This window comes from Hyaena hyaena, unplaced genomic scaffold, assembly GCF_003009895.1.
Source record: "Hyaena hyaena isolate Hyena2069 unplaced genomic scaffold, ASM300989v1 scaffold_1563, whole genome shotgun sequence".
Lineage (NCBI taxonomy): Eukaryota > Metazoa > Chordata > Mammalia > Carnivora > Hyaenidae > Hyaena > Hyaena hyaena.
Window position 1 is genome coordinate 115,436 of NW_024082196.1, and position 17,493 is coordinate 132,928.

At 42.6% G+C, this 17,493-nt stretch overlaps 1 protein-coding gene across 1 annotated transcript in view; it reads right to left on the bottom strand.

Annotated features, from left to right (window-relative positions):
• Window positions 1–13,312, bottom strand: part of SLC22A16 (solute carrier family 22 member 16) — a 28,518-nt gene extending 15,206 nt beyond the window's left edge. Inside the window, exons 1-3 of the mRNA XM_039224220.1 lie at window positions 13,149–13,312; window positions 9,490–9,969; window positions 2,276–2,393 (exon numbers count right to left, since the gene is read on the bottom strand). Of these exons, the coding sequence (XP_039080151.1) occupies window positions 2,276–2,393; window positions 9,490–9,969; window positions 13,149–13,312 (762 nt within the window). The remainder of the gene's footprint in view (window positions 1–2,275; window positions 2,394–9,489; window positions 9,970–13,148) is intronic.
• Between the last annotated feature and the right edge of the window lie 4,181 nt (window positions 13,313–17,493).

Below are 17,493 nucleotides of genomic sequence, written 5' to 3' on the forward strand. Positions count from 1 at the left end.
TAATATTTTTGTGACAAGAGCTTTCATTTCTCCATACAGCCTTGTAATTGCAACACTTAGACAATGAACCCTGATAATGAGCGGACTCCCACATCCAAGAATTGAGTTGTTTGGTAAATGTTTGGTGCAGGTACAGCACTCGAACAAAGATTGTGATAACTGTGAAATACTGTAAATTTCTCCATTAAGTTAAGTAGTAACATCAAATTTTTCTTCCATATTAATTGAGTCCACTCCCACTTCCTACTGGTTACTTCTGACACTGGGTTCAGACAATCCGTACACAACTGCCTATATTATTCCAAAAGACTCCTTGGATCCATTCACACCTGTCACCTCCCCTGATAACACTCTGTTCTTCACATCTACCCTGACCCCACCCCCACAGAGCAGCCAGAATGGTCACTTGACCACACCTGAACCCCTTCAGGAGATTCTCATAGCCTTTCGGAAGTCAAACAAACTCTTGATCATCCTCTAAGGCCTTGCCTAATTATCTCCCTCCCCTTCAGCCTCATCAAGGTATTTCACCTCCTCTCTACTCTCCAGATATCTGGACCTTCAATTCCTTCTCATCGAAGGGCCTTCTCACTTGCTGCCTCTGCCTGGAACTTTCTTCTCTTACACGCCCCTCAGAACTAAAAAGCCTTGACTCTCCGCCACTCCCCCTGCACCCCCCACACAACTTAAGGCCCCTCCCCATTGTCGTGCCTCTTGTCAACACTGTATTTTTGAAGATGGCCCATCAGTGTTTCGCCTTCCCACTACACTGTAGGGTTACTGAAATGGCCTGGTCTGCTTACTTAGCATTACATTCTGTGGGCAGATCAATAAATGTGTTGAGTAAATTAGTCTGTCTGCATCTTCCCTACTCAGAATTCAACCACAACAACATTTCACATGAAAATCAAAGATGAGAGCCACAGAAAATTAAAGCCACATTTTACAAATGTATTCAATGAGTGGCTGTCTCATTTTCTTAGCTCTGGGGATAAACACTTTATTTGCAAGACTGAAACAGCTCTTTTCAGAATGTATCCTCGTAAGCCTCCCAGAAGAGGACCTTCACCCTATCTCCATACCTGTGCTTCTAGAACCATCATTACCCCCAGAAGAGCTCTCACCAAATCTCACTCTGCAGTTACAGAGCCATTTTCTCTTACTCTGTCCTCAGTGGGGACAGACTGCTGGTTGTTACCCTTTGCATTAAAAACTCTTTACATTCCTATATATATATAATTACTTTTTAAAAGGTGCTACACCTCCCATCCTCCTAAGTGTTTCTCTTTTGATGCATCGTCCCTATCCTTGGCCATCTGTGTGGTTTCCTAGGAACTCTTTCCAGCCATCAGGGAAGATTTCAAAACTGAACACACCACCTTGCTCTGTGAGGGGCTGCAGGGACCTCTTCTGAGATCTACTTCCTTGGCTTCTCGCTGGACCCTTGGCTCCTGCCACCTGGTGAGAGGGGGTGCATGCCCATCTCTGTGTTCAGCAAGGTCACAAGCTCCTCCCACAGATAGAAACATCACACCATTATCCTTGACCAGTGACCTCCAAATAGAATCTCTGCTGTTGTCTGGCAGCTTGGAACCTGTCTGGAAGCTTCACCAAGTGTGGGGACGCTTCCTCACTGGCTGGCTCACTTCCGATAACAGTCACTGCCGGAAGGAAGGCCTATGTCGTGACAGGTGCTGTACTGTGGACGTTTTCTTTAATCTCATTGAATTCTGATAACACCCAGTTATCAATACCAGTGAAGCAGGGGTTATTGTCTACAGTTTACAGATTTGAAACTACGGCTCAAAGAGGACAACGTGTTTGCCCAAATTAAGGCAAAGCTGGTATTCAAATGATATGTCCCTGTTCCTAATAACAGAAAAGCTGAATGCGTCTGGTTTTCATTCCTACACAAATGACTTTGTTTACGCCTTGAATGTCTGTTTGGCCCATGTGTGCAGGCCCTGACCAGGCCAATATAATTGCTTAGAAATAAAATAATGCCTTAGTAATCATGGAATGTGGACCATGTGCCAGGCATGGAGACAAACAAAAAGGTTCTGCCTAGTAAGCAACGATTTTTCATTTTAATGAGTTTCATTCAAACACAGGGCACTACCATTCTGCAGAAAGACTTCTCAGTCGAATGAACAAAGAATCAGTCCCTGATCTCTCTCACCACATACTAAACGACCCACACTAAGAGAGAGTGAGGTTTAATATGAAAATACCGTAGTAGAATTAGAGGTTTCAGAAAAGCGCCCCCATGACTCACCATAGCAAGAAGAAAGCGTGCGATCATGAAGCTGTAATAATCAAATGAGAACGCCACTGCGAGGCCAAATAAAAATATGCCAGTGCTTGTGGACCACAAGACAAATCGTCTCCCTATCCTGAAAAATAAGAAGCACACAGAGAGAAGCAAGGTGTGGTTATCAGAGTTTAAACATCCACTCCAGTTCATGAAAGATGAATGTGACCTATGTATTTAATAGCTTCTGTATTGATTGTTGTCATTCATTCATTTATTTGGGGGAAGTGATGAGTTAACACGTGATTTCTTTAAGATGCCAGTCTTCAGAGGAGACGCCCCTACCCTAGGCCCTCATAAACATACATGATCACCCCGGGTGATCCCCAGAGCACCTCCTAACCCAGGACTGGCAAGGGAGAGGGGAGGGAATCTGTCCTTCCGCTCAGAGGACTTCTGCTCTAGGACCTGTTGGATCATCTTCCCTGTCAGCCTGGCTCTACCCACAGGGGTAAGTCAGCTCTTGCCAAACCCCTCTAAAACCAGAGGTCTTACCACATTCTGCTCATAAGAATAAGGCGCTTACTTGCCCTATATTTTCATCATTGGGAGGGACATTGCTCTGTCTAAAAAGCAAACAAATCATATTCCTGACAGGTTTTTAAAATTTAAGATATAATTCACATAAAGTTCAACCTTTTAAAGTATACAATTCAGTGGCTTTTAGTGTATTCAAAAAGCTGTGCAACTCTCATTACTGACTCCAGGACATTTTCATCACTCCAAAAAGAAATTCTGTACCCAGGAGCCACCATTCTGCCCTCTCTGCTCCCTCCAGTCCCTGACAACCACTAACCTACTTTCTTTCCCTACAGAGTTGCTTTTTCTGGAATTTTATGTTAACAGTGTCATACAATATGTGACCTGCAGTGTCTCGCCACTCTCACTTAGCATGGTGTCTTCAAGTTTCATCTGTGAGGTAGCCTGTATCAGTACTCCGGTCCTTTTTGTGTCTAAGTGACCCTTCATTGTATGGCTATATCACATTTTGTTTATCTATTCATCAGCTGATGGACAGTTGGACTGTGTCCACTTTTTGGCTGTTGGGAATAATACTGCCATGAACATTTGTGATCAAGATTTTGTGTGAATTTGTTTTCAATTCTCTTGGGTATATACTTAGGAATGGAGTTTCTGGGTCATATGATAACTCTTTGTTTAACATTTGAGGAACTGCCAACCTGCTTTCCAAAGTGGCTGCCCTATTTTTACAATCTCACCAACAATGAATGAGGAGAGGAGACCAATTTCCCCACATCCTTGACAACACTTGTCTATTATTGTCTTTTTTTTTTTTTTTTTTTTTTTTTTTTTAGTGAGAGAGAAAGAAAAATCATAAGCAAGGTAGAGCCTGATTCAGGACTTGATCCCATGACCCCCGGGATCATGACCTGAGCTAAAATCAAGAGTCGGACACTCAACTGACTGAGACACCCAGGTGCCCCATTGTCTGTCTTTTTGATCACAGCCATCCTAATGAGTGTACAAGGGTATCGCACTGTGGTTTTGTTTTACATTTTCCTTAATGATTAATGGTGTTGAGTATTTTTATATGTGCTTATTGGCCATTTGCATATATCCTTTAAAGAAACATCTACCTAAATCCTTTGCCCATTTTAAAACTGGGTCATTTGTCTTTTATTGTTGAGTTGTAAGAGTTCTTTATGTCTTTGGGATACTGGACTCTTATTAGATATGTAATTTACAAATATTTTCTCCCTGACAGATAATTTTAAGGTAAAAGAATATAGTCCTGAGATTCCAACCAACACGTTTGCCCGGTAGAACAGAGGATATGCAAGCAAATAAAAAACTGTCATCTGCACACCCTCAGCCTTCTCTGCTCCCACACACACTAGTAGGGATGGTTGGTCCTACACATGCATGTTCTCCAATCTCATCTGAGCCCTGAATGCCGTTTCAAACTTTTTAGCCGTCCCCAGTCAACCTCCTCTACCAGCCACAATGTCTCCACCACCCAACTCCTGCAGAAAACAGACACCGTCAAAGAGAAAGCCCCACAACTTCTTGTTCTACCCACTCGCCAACACAACCTGAATCTGCATTCAGCTTTCTCTTCTTCTCTCCTCTCCAGAGACATAAACTCTTTTCTTTCCAAATACCATTTTGCGATCTTTGTATTGGATCATGCCTCTTCCCACCTCCTCTGAGAACTTATTCCAACAATGACTTTTTCCCCCCCTCTATCTTTCTCTCTTCTCTGACTCTTTCTTTTCAAGTTAAGTCTTTTCCAACCCAAGACAAGAACCTCTGGACCCCATCACTCCTTCAGTCCCAATGCTCCTTGCATTTCCTCCACGGAAGGCTTATCAGAAAGGAGTATCTACTTCTTCAACTCCTATGTTTCCTAAGCCATGACACCAGGTTGCAACTGGCTTTACTGAGATTGCTCTCCCGTCACCAGGGACCTCCATGTTGCCTCTCTCAGTCCTTATTTGCCTGTCTTCTCTAGTGCCACTGGCCATGTCCACTCCTGAGGGCCAGCTCTCCATCAGCTACAGAAGCCACTCTCCAGCTTTGCCTCATATCACCCTGGTGGCCTACCTGTCTCCATGCTGGCATTTCCTGAAGTCCACCAAATTATGTCAGTTTCAAAATGCCTTTCAGGCCCTAGGGTGGCAAGATCATTAAGCATCTGACTTCAGCTTAGATTATGATCTCGTGAGATTCAGTCCCACATTGGGTGAGCTCATCCCCTGCTTTGGGTGAGCCCTGCTTCTCTCTCTCTCTCTCTCTCTCTCTCCCCTCCTGGGCTTCTTTCTCTATCTCTGCCCATGGCTCACTTGCACTCTCTTTCTCTAAACAAACAAACAAACAAATAAATACCTCCTCAAAATGTATCCATCTTTCCCTCTCTGCTCCTCCTCCCAACATGGCACCAGTGTACTCCCCACAGTGCCCAGAAATAAAACAATCCCAGGTATGGCTTAGCATCACTTCCTTTATGCATCCTTCACTTCTGCCAGACTGACTTAGGCTCTCTCATGACATGAAGTTGTTCCTTCCCCCTTAGAAAGCCTTCCCTATTGAGCATTTAAAACCCAGGTCAAATGTGCAGCCTTTTCTGACCATCCTCTGGGGTCTCATGGCAGAAGTGAAGGACAACACAATGGTATGTAGTTAGGTGCCTGGGACTGGATTCAAATCCCAGCTTCACTGCTTACTTTCCAGGTTAATTTTCTGTGCTTTCTTTTCTACAGTGGTATTTAAAATAGGGCCAGTAATGCTTACCACATAGACTTCTTTAAGTAATTACATGAGATAATACACAAGACATTTAAAATAGTATGGGGTGCCTGGGTGACTCAGTCAGTTGGGCGTCCAGCTTCGGCTCAGGTCGTGATCTCACAGTTCATGAGTTCGAGCCCCATGTCAGGCTCTGTGCTGGCAGCTAGCTCAGAGCCTGGAGCCTGCTTTGGATTCTGTGTTTCCTCTCTCTCTGCCCCTCCACTGCTCATACTCTGTCTCTCTCTCTCTCTCTCTCTCTCAAAAATAAATAAAACATTAAAAAAATAAATTAAATAAAATGGTATGTAGCTCATAGTAAATGGTCCATAAAAGTGAGTTGTTGTTTTTTTTATTTTATTTTACAGAGAGAGATTTTTTAAATTTTATTTTACAGAGAGAGAGGGGGGGAGAGAGAGAGAGAGAGAGAGCAGGGGAGGTACAGAAGGACAGAGAAAATCCCAAGCAGGCTCCATACTCAGCACAGAGCCCAAGGCAGACCTAGATCCCACAACCCCAGGATCATGACCTGAGCCAAATCAACAGTCAGATCCTCAACCATTGTGGTTTTGATTTGCATTTAGTGATGTTGAGCACCTTCATGCATCTGTTGGCCATCTGCCTATCTTCTTTGGGAAAACATTTATTCACATCTTCTGTTCATTTTTTAATCAGATTGGGTTTTTTTGGTGTTGAGTTGAATAAGTTCTTTACACCCTTTGGATATTATCCCTCACTGGATATATCATTAGCAAATATCTTCTCCTTTTTAGTAGGTTGCCTTTTCATTTTGTCGAGGGTTTCCTTTGTTACACAAAAGCTTTTTGTTTTGGCGTAGTCCTAATAGTTTATTTTTGCTTTTGTTTCCCTTGTCTGAGGAAACATTTCTAGAAAAACACTGTGTAGGCTAATGTCAATGAGATTACTGTCAATGTGTTCTTCTATGAGTTTTATGATTTTAGGTCTCATATTCAGGTTTTTAATCCATTTTGAGTTTATTTTTGTGTATGATGTAAGAAAGTGGTCCAATTCCATTCTTTTGCATGTAGCCGTCCAGTTTTCCCAGCACTATTTATTGAACAGATTGTCTTTTACCCATTTGATATTCTTGCCTCCTTTTGTTATAGATTAATTGACCATAAAGTCTGATTTTATTTCTGGCCTTTGCAATGGCATTTTTAAAGTTTTGTATATTACTAGTAGATAGAAACATAATTAATTTATATGTATTAATAACATATCCAGCAATCTCATTAAATGCTCATTAATTCCAATAAATCTTCTGCTGGATATTTTTCATACAGAATTGTAATGGCTAAAAATAATGACTTTTTTCTTTTTTCTTTCCACTTATGCTTTCCTCCCTCCCTCTGCTTTTCCCTCTCTCTTTCATTTCTCTGTTTTGCTTTATAGGAATCCAGTATAATACTAAGCAGAAGCAGTGTTTCACACATCCTTATGTACTCCTCATTTCAAAGGAAAAGCTTTTAACGTTTCACAGTTAAGATGCTCATGGTAGATCCCTTTGTAGATACCTGAATGTATTTTGAAATTTATCAAATGTTTTTCCTGAGTCGATAATATGAAATTTTGTCCTCTAATCTATTAATGTGGTAAATTCCACTGATTATTTTTTTTAATGTTTATTTACGAGAGAGAAACAGTGAGAGAGCATGAAAGCAGGGGAGGGGCAGAGAGAGAGGGAGAGAGAGAAGCTCAAGCAGGACACAGGGCTTGATCACACAAACCATGAGATCATGACATGAGTGGAAATCAAGAATTGGACGCTTAACCAACTAAGCTACCCAGGCATCTCTGATTAGTTTCTAATATTAAGTATATTTTAGACTTTATCCCTCAGCCTTCATGAATTTTAATTTTTCATATTTTCCATCTGTCTCTCTGATGTTTATTATTGATAATTTTTTCTGAGCTTTCATCCATTTTACTCATTCTCTCTCTAGTTATATATAATAGGTTGTTAAAACTTCCCAGGAATTTGTCAGGAACTTATTATTTTTTTTCTAGATGTTCTAGGTAGTTATTCTTCAATTTTATGTCATTGTAAAACACAATTTCTAGGGACACCTGGTTAGCTCATGCAGTGGAATATGCAACTCTTGATCTTGGCATCGTGAGTTCTAGATCCGTGTTGGGCTGAGAGTTTACTTTAAATAAATAAGTTAGTAAGTAAGTAAACAAATAAATATAATACAGAGCCCATGTCAAGCTCTACGGTGACAGTGTGGAGCCCACTTAAGATTCTCTCTCTCCTCTCTCTCACTGCTCCTTCCCCACTCATGCATGCGTGCTCTCTAAATAAATAAATATTTAAAAAATAAAATACAATTTCCAGTACTTTAATTCTTCTTTGTGCAGAAGGTCTGCTTTGGGGGCCTATTGCTTCTGCTGACTCTCACTCATGGTGCCTTTCAATCATGATTTTGGCTTTGACTGACCTAATTTCCACACTCCAGGAAGATGGTTATGGAACAGAAGATTCTTTTTTAATGCTTTTTAAAAGTTTTTTTTTTTTTGAGAGAGAGAGAAAGAGAGAGAACCAGCAGGGGAGGGGCAGAGAGAGAAGGGGACAGAGGATCTGAACCAGGCTCTGTGCTATCAACAGAGAACCCTATGCGGCTCGAACTCGCAAACTACGAGGTCATGACCTGAGCTGAAGTCAGATGCTTAACCAACTGAGCCACCCAGGTGCCCCTGGAATAAAAGATTCTTAAACATAGAAACATAACTTCATCCACCAAATAATAACTAGACTCCAATTCTGCTTTAATTTCATTATTCAAATGCCACCTCCTGGGATGGGGATTAGGGGTGGGAAGACCTAGGCACTCCTCCCTTTAGGCTTCCATAGATTTTGCCTCATTGCTACTATGGCCCTGGCCACAATAAAACCCTACAATTTTATTTTGGACATGTTTGGACATGGGCGAGACTTGGACCTACGCTATTGTTTTCAGGTTTCCAGGGCCCAGCATATGGCTGCAAAACTTACAACTATGGGGACCATACATTCACTTCTGTGCTTTAGCACAGGTACTTAAAGTGTAGTCCATGTCCACAGAGAGATGCACTTTGCCTTGTTTAAGGGCTATGTATTCATTTTAATGTGTGTTTTTTAAAGAAAATACGGCTGGTGTATCAAACCCACAATTTCATAAATATTATTGCATAGAACCAGACTACACTTCTTTTTTTTTTGTGTTTTTTTTTTTATTTATTTCTAGGAGAGAGAGAGAGAGAGAGAGACAGCGTGAGCAGGGGAGGGTCAGAGAGAGAGGGAGTCACAGACTCTGAAACAGGCTCCAGGCTCTGAGCTGGCAGTCAGCACAGAGCCCGACGAGGGGCTCGAACCCACGAACCGCGAGATCATGACCTAAGCGAAAGTCGGACGCTTAACCGACTAAGCCACCCAGGCGCCCCCAGGCTACACTTCTTAAAAAGCAAGTTTATTTTTAAAAAGATTAGATAGATAGATAGATAGATAGATAGATAGATAGATAGATAATGTTCATATTCAAATAGTAACCAGTATTTATTGAGTGGTTATATGCCCAAAGTACTTTCTTTAGTATTTTTTCAATAACCCTTTGAAGTTAGTGCTATTATTTTCATCACCAGCTTACAGACTACTTTCTGAAGCACAGGTTATGCAATTTGCCTAAAGCTCATGGCTAATAAGGGGTAGAACCAGGATCTGAACCCAGGTAGACTGTCTTCAAAACACATCCTCTAACACTATGGTTTTGTGTGTGTGTGTGTGCCCCTAAATGACAAAGCAGCAAAGAGGTAGGTATTTAGAGAGGAGGTATCAAAATAACTAGAGTTTTGAACATAATTCCTTGATCTTTAAGAAAACCAGATAGGAAAATGAACCCAACACTGATGCAACAAACTTAAAGATTTCATTTTACCTGTCAGAAAGGTAGCCAAAAATCATCGCTCCCAGCAGAACTCCCACCATAAATGCAGGCTGGATCACCTTTGCGAACCATTCTCGGTTACAGACCAGATCCCACTGAGTCACCACGGTACTGTCCCACTTGCTTTTGTCATAGACATAGCCATCCACGCAGGGAAAGCCACTTTTACGGCCACTGTAATCATAGTTCAAACCAGACTTGTCATCCCTCCGGAAACTGTGACAACTTGTGAGCTCCCAGACCTCACCGTTCTGTAGCTGCACTATAATGTGATCTTCGTGGCCTGTGATAAACAGGATCCAGATGTCCTCCAACCTCCAACTAGAGATATTGTGGAAAAGGACCCGACTCACGTTGCCTGGGGGCCTACAGGTATGGTAGGGGGACACTGTCATGAACACAGAGGCCAAGTAGTGGATACCACAAGAGATGTTCTGGAAAGCACATATAAAATAGATGAATATCTGAAATCTGCAAAGAGAAGAAAAGCAAGTTATTATATCTGCCTTATGGGCTAAAAAAGACTATAAGCAAATATGAAGGGTGTTCATCATGGTTAGCTTAACATATATACAAATGAATAAATACGGAAATAATTATAGATATGAAATATATACATATACATAACATGTTAGTATACATACATAACTCTGTCTGGTAGGAGGGCCTAGAAGCAATGACATTGAGACAGGGAAACTAAAGGGACCCCCTGAGAAATTGCTTTTTTTGCTCCTTTTCCTGCTTCTATTCTTGTTAGGACCTACACCCCCACCTTACACATGCCTTAGAGAACAGATAATGTATGTCCTCCTTGTAAAAGCCAAGGAGTTAATGCTTTCTTAGAATCTTCCAGCACAGTAGATAGCATCTAAGGAGTGACCAGGTAGGGTCAAGACCACTAACTCATCAAGACCCCTGGCTCCAGGTCATATGTGAACTATGGAGAACACCTAAACACTCATCTTTGTTCCTGGATGCTTAAGAAGACACGTGCACCAGACCACTGTCCCCAGTAAAAACCCCAGACTCCAAGCAAAGATGGAACTCACTCTCCTTTCCTTTCCCAGATGCTCTGTCGATATATGCTTTCTTTATGTCTTCAATAAACTCTGTCCTCACTTCCTCTTGGCTTACGTTTGGTTTATATTCTGCATGAAGCCAACAACCCTCTTGGCTGGTCCTCAAACCCAGCCAGCCTGCATCAACATCTCAATAGCAACAAGCACACCCAGTGCCCAGATCTTGTTTTCTAAATACCATCCTCCAATAAAAGAAACCAGGAAAAATGGCTGATTTAAGACCAGGACAGGGAAAATGAAAAATATGTCTAAAGCATCTTGTGGTATCAGAAAGTAAGGAAGAGCTCAAAATACAAAATGATGGGGGCATGTTAAAGGGACACAGGAACCAATCTGAAATACTTCCCAATGGGCAAGTCTGAAACAATTTGAGCAACAAAATAAATAGCATGGTAGATTCCAAAGTATAAAATAAACCTATGAGTCTAGACTGTGATGTTTAATTTTATATGTCAACATGACTGGGCTAAGGAATGCCCAGGTAGCTGGTAAATATTATTTCTGCACATGTCTATGAGGTTGTCTCTGGATGAGATTAGCATTTGAATTGGGCAACTGAGTGGAGATCACCCTCATAAGTGGGTGGGCATCAAGCAATCCACTATGGACTTGACTAGAACAAAGGACAGAGGAAGGGCAAATCTGATCCCTCTTCTCCTACCCTTAGACATTGGCATCCTTGGTTCTCAGACTTTTGGACTCAGGCTGATATAGGGAAACTGAAGACTTCATAAAAAGCTGCTTTTTGCTCCTTTTCCTGCTTCATTCTTGCTAGGGCCTGCACCCCCACTTTACACATGCCTCAGAATGCAAACAGTGTACATCCTCCTTGTAAGGAACAAGGAGTTAATGATTTCTTCAGAACGGACAACATCTAATGAAGGACCAGATGAGAATGACCAATGAAGCTGTCATATGCACATTCCAGACCACCCGCACTAGACATCTTGACGCCAAGGCCTTCTGGCTCCAAGGAATAGTACCTGGGCCCTGGTCTCTTTTCTAATTCCTAGATGCTTGAGAGGCCACAGACACCAGGTCATGATCCTCAGTAAAAACCCCCAGACCCCGAACAAACATAAGACTTCCTCCTTTCCTTTCTGAGTCTTCCAGAAGCTCTGTCTGTATGGGCAGTCTCTCTATACTTTCAATAAACTATGCTTTCACCTCCTGTGGCCTGAGTTTAATTTCTATCCCAGGCACAAACAAGAACCTTCTTGGCTGATCCTGTGGGACCCCTTCTGGGTCCTCGAACCAAGCCTGCCAGCATCTGGACCAGGACTCACATCATCAGCCCGCCAATTTTCAGGCCTTCAGACTTAGACCACACAAATACACCACCAGCTTTCCTGGGTCTCCAGCCTACAGGTAGCACATGGTGGGACTTGACTGCCTCCATCACTGTGTGAGCCAATTCTTACAATAAATCTCTTATCTACATCTCTATCTATGTCCTATTTGCTCTGTTTTTTGAGGGGATCTAGATGGATACAGATTTTGGTACTGAAATTAGTTCTAAAGGAACAAAATTTAAGAATGAGTTTTCTGAATTGGTACTGGGGTTTCTGAAAATGTCTGATTTGATTAGATTTAAATATACTATTGGCTATTCCCAGCAGTAAAGAGAACACTGATATTCCATGGTGTGAACTGTTTATAGGAACACACAAAATATCAGCATTGGACAGTGTCATCAGTATTCCAACTTTTAAAAAAAAGTTTATTTTTTGAGACAGAGAGACAGTGTGGAAGTGAGTGGGGGAAGGGCATAGAGAAAAGGAGAAAGAGAATCCCATGTAAGCTCTGCATTGTCAGCACAGGGCCCAAAGTGGGACTCAAACCCATGACCGCAAGACCACAACCCAAGCCAATATCAAGAGTCTGATGGTTAACTGACTGAGCCACCCAGGCACAGGGGGTATTTCTTCTTTATTATGAATGCTTGTGTGTATAGAGACATATATTAAGCAAATATCTTTGTTTTATTCCTTATTCTGTCCTCATATAACATAAGATGTATTGCCATATCAGTATTTAAATAGCTTTACACCATAATATTTAAGTTATAGACTATCAAATAAAGAGTAAACACCATCCAAGGACTTTATGTCTCCTTCTGGGAAAGAGATTAGCTTATTTTGGATTGTATGTTGGATAGTTGTGTCACACTGAGTGGAATTAAGACCTTGTTATTGTCTTTATTTAGAGATCAAGTTTGGTGTAAAGAGATCCATATGGGTTGCAAGTTGACAAGGGGTGAACCTGTGATGGTTAATTTTATAAATCAACTTGACTGGGCCAAAGGATGCCCAGACAGTTGGTAAAACATTATATCTGGGTGTGTCTGTGAGGAATCTCCAGAAGAGATTGGCATTTGAATCTGTAAACTGAGTAAACATCATCTTCACCAATGTGGGTGGGCACCACCCAATACATTAAGAACCTGAAGAGAACAAAAAAGCCAAGGAAGTAATAATTCACTTTCTTTGCTTGGCTGAGACATCCATGTTATCATGCCCTCAGACATTTCATGCCCCCGTGCTCCTGGTTCAGACTCTGCCAGGGCCGTACACCATCAGCCCTGTGGTTCCCAGATCTTGGGACTGGGACTGAATTATAGCACTGGCTTTCCCAGGTCTCTGGCTTGCACACAGTACATTGCGGGACTTCTCACTTCTACAATTGTGTGAACCAATTCCTGTAATAAATCTCCTCTTCCCTACATCTATGTCCATCGACTTATATATCCTATCAATTTTGTTTTTCTGGAGAATCCTGAAAAATATACCACTTGGTATAAATAAATGGTTGAACAAACAGGTACAAAGGACAGATGAGACAAATCTTTCTTCTAGTAGAATTCCAACTATCTGCAGATATTCCCCCTCTACAGGAGATGGAGCTTCATTCCCACCCTTTATTCCTGGAGGGCAGGCTAAGACACAGTGACTCTTTTCCAAATACGGTAGGGAAAAAAAGTGGGGGGGTGCCTTGATGGTTCAGTCAGTTGAGCGTGGGTCTCTTGATTTCAGCTCAGGTCATGATCCTGTGGTCATAGGATTGAGCCCGTTGTGGAGCTCCGAGCTGAGCATGGAGCCATAGCGTCTGCTTAGGATTCTCTCTGTCTCTGTCTCTCTCTCTCTCTCTCTCTCTCTCTCCGTGCCCCTCTCCCCTTCTCATGCACACACACTCTCTCTCTCAAAACAAAACAAAACAAAGAATGAAAAAGGAAAGAAGAGTAATTTTACAGTGGGAGAAATCAAGCAAATCCTATCTTAACCAAACGTTGAAGGTTAATACCTCCAATGATGTTATGTGGATATCATGTGCTCCTATGATATGATCATCAAGTACTTCACACCTTGGTGACATCTTCCAAAAGCCATAACCCCAGTCTCTTCAGGAGAAAAATAACAAATAATCCCAAACTGTAGGACATTCTACAGTTGCCAGGCCAATATGCCTAAAGATCCCCAAGGTCATAAAGAAACAAAACAAAACCAAGCAAAAAATGAGAGACTGAGAAACTACCACAGACCACAGGAGACCAGGATAACACAACTAAATGCAGTGTTATACCCTGAATTAGATCCTGCAACAGGAAGAGAACGTTAGTGGAAAAACTGGTGAAAGCCTGGGGTTTAGTTAATAGTAATACAGTCACGTCAGCTTCTTAGTTTGGCAAATACGCCACAGTAAGGTAGACATTGACAATGGGAAGGCAAACTGGGTGAGGGACATGCAGGAAGTATCTTTGCAACTTTTCTGTAAATCTAAAATGATCCAAAAATTAGAACTTTATTCAAACTTTAAAAATAAATGTAGAGTCTCCAAATTTACAGACTCAAGCCAACAAACAGTGACATAGTTTCCGAAATAAAAGTTGTCTCACAAGGACAACTGTGCCAGGAAGGCAGGGTAAAGTATATAAAATTTAGATTTCCCCATTAATTTCAAAGCCCTGGAATCAAGATAGAACAGCCCCCTTTGGGCAGGTGGTTTCAATATTCAATTTTAAAGTGAACAGCTCGAACAACGAGGAACATTACCGTAAAACCGTTATAACGGGTAGTAGAAAATAGGCCCTGTCAGATCACACTGAGCCAAACTGCACTGTTGATACATGCGATCTTCATCTCCCTACTTTTCGGAGCTGTCCACCCACCTGGGCCTGGTGCGCCTTCTCTCTGGAAGGTGCTTCTGACCCTCCTGTAGCTCACTCATTCTCAAACTTTTTTTCTCAGGAACCTTTACATTCTTACAAATGTTGAGAATCCCAAGGGCCTTTTCTTTATGTGAGTTGTCAGTTATGTATTAGGAATTAAAAAGGAGAAAATTTTTAGTATTTATTCGTCCATTTGAACATAACAGGAATAAGCCTACTGCATTAAAGAACATATAGATATCATTTTCAAAACAAAATGAAACAAAGTTAGTGGGCAGGATGGCATTGTTTTACATTTAACATTTAGATTAATGGGGTGCCTGGGTGGCTCAGTCAAATTTCCGACTTTGGCTCGGGTCATGATCTCACAGTTTGTGGGTTAAAGCCCCATGGGGGGCTCTGTGCTGACAGCTCAGAGCCTGGAGCCTGCTTCGGATTCTGTGTCTCCCTCTCTCTCTTCCCCTCCCCCCCAAAATAAATTAACCTTAAACAAATTTTAATGTGGTTTTTTTTACATTTTTCTAGTGTTTATTTATTTTTGAGAGAGAGAGAGAGTAAGAGCATGAGTGGGGGAGGGGCAGACAGTGAGGGAGACATGGAATCCAAAGCAGGCTCCAGGCTCTGGGCTGTCAGTACAGAGCCTGATGTGGGGCTCGAACCCACAAACCACTAGATCATGACCTGAGCCAAAGTTGGACGTTCAACCGACTGGGCCACTCAGGCACCCCTAAACAAATTTTAATTTAGATTAATGGAAGACAGCTGGTTTTTCATATCAGTGTCTGCATTCCATCTGATGCATTATTACATGTCGGCTAGCCTCAGGAAAACCCCACTGTGCCTTCCTGAGAGAATGAGAGTAAACAACAGCAGCTGGGGCCTTGCAGACCCAGAGATGTGCAGGTCACGCTGTGCGAACAGCAGGCCTCGGCCATTCCTGCCGCAGCACCTCCCCTCCACTCCTCTGGTCTCTCCACGCTAAATGCCTCCATCCAGCCCCTCTTTACCCATCCCCACTGCCTGCTTCTCTCGGGTCCACCCTTTCTATTTGCTTCCCCTGCTCTGCCATCTCACCTTTGCTCATTTTCTCTCCCATTTCTTTCTCTCCCCTCTCTGACCACAGTATACAGCTGAAGTACCATTCTGTTATACACCTGTGTTTGTTAAAGAACATCAGGTGAATGCTTTCTATTTCTCTACCAAATCAACAGCAACAAAAAAATTCCCACAAAAGGCTGAATGATAGTCCCATAAAGGTAGAAATGGTACTTCAATCACGTTAGTATCTCTGTGGCACCTAGCACGGTGTGTAGTGCAGTGTATGTAGAATGTCATGGAATCCCTCAGGGTAAAAGGAGCAGTGCTGAGATTATTGCATACTCAGTACCTCTGGTAAGGAGAGGTTCAAGAGGCCAGTGCATAGGGGCACCTGGGTGGCTCAGTCAGTTAAGCATCGACTCTTGATTTCAGCTCAGGTCACGATCTCACAGTTCATGAGTTTGAGCCCTGTGTCAGGCTCCATGCTGAGAGCATAGAGCCTGCTAGGGATTCTCTCTTCCTCTCTCTCTGCCATTCCCCTGCTCATGCTCTAAATGAATAAATAAATAAATAAATAAATAAATAAATAAGAGGTCGGTGTATAAAAATTTTTGACTGGATTCTCCTTCAGCCAAAAAAAAAAAAAAACGATGTGTGTGTGTGCACAGATGTATAAAATGAGCATATCTGGATACACGTATTTACATACTGAATTAACATATTATGCATATTGTAATATAAATTCATATACATGTACATACCCTCATATGTAAAATAGGTGTGCTCATGGTACTCCAAAGAATCATCTTTGTCCACCAGAGGGGTGAACACACCCCACGCTGGAGACTCTGACAAGGTGGCAATGCTAAGCAAAGTCACAGAAGCGGTGCTGTGAAGTTATCAAGCTGGCAACCTCCCCCAGTGCCCAGGGATGACTGCCAAGCTGGCACGCGGCCACGGTCCCTCGCTTCTAGAACCCCACGGAGACAGAGAAGTAAAATGGAACCAATTTAACATATTGTGGCCATCCAGATGCCACACACTGGAGCTGGCCACGGTTTCAGAGTTGAACTCTGTATCTGGCACTGGCCCCAGCAGCCAGTTCAAAAAGAAAAACACGACGCAAAAGGCAAGCGAGCAACGAGTGGCTTTCTTCTAGCAACAGAAATGGAGGGAGAACACACACATACTATTCTCAGTGTCTCCGGGGTGGGTGGCCGAGAGAAGAGCCTAGAGCACTAAAGCCTGAGTCCTTGCAGCTAAAAGGAGCCAGCTCTGTTTTTCTAGACAAGGCAACCCTGCCCGAAGAACAGCTATCAGAAATCGGCCTCAGTCTATCCCATACCGAGGGGCTGGGTAGGAACAGCAGGCTGGGAAGACAAGCCTAAGTTGCTGTGACTCAAAAGAACCTGAGAAGCTAAGATCACACTTGAAACGGTGGTGCCTGACCCTCACTGCCGCAGGTCACTAGCCTCCATGCCCGGGCTGCTAGATATCACTGTGGAGCCACAGGGTCAGGCTCTGCCCTTGGCCTGCACACACTATGCTACTTGTGAGCACCTGGCTTGGCTGGAGGGTCGCCTGCCCCAGGGAACAGGCTTGTGGATTCAGGAAGTGCTTCTCCCCTGGCCGGTAGTTCCTCACGAAGCACTTCCCATCCTGCGAGGGTGATGAAGGATGGCTAGAAGGGCGCTGTGAGACAACTCCATCCGA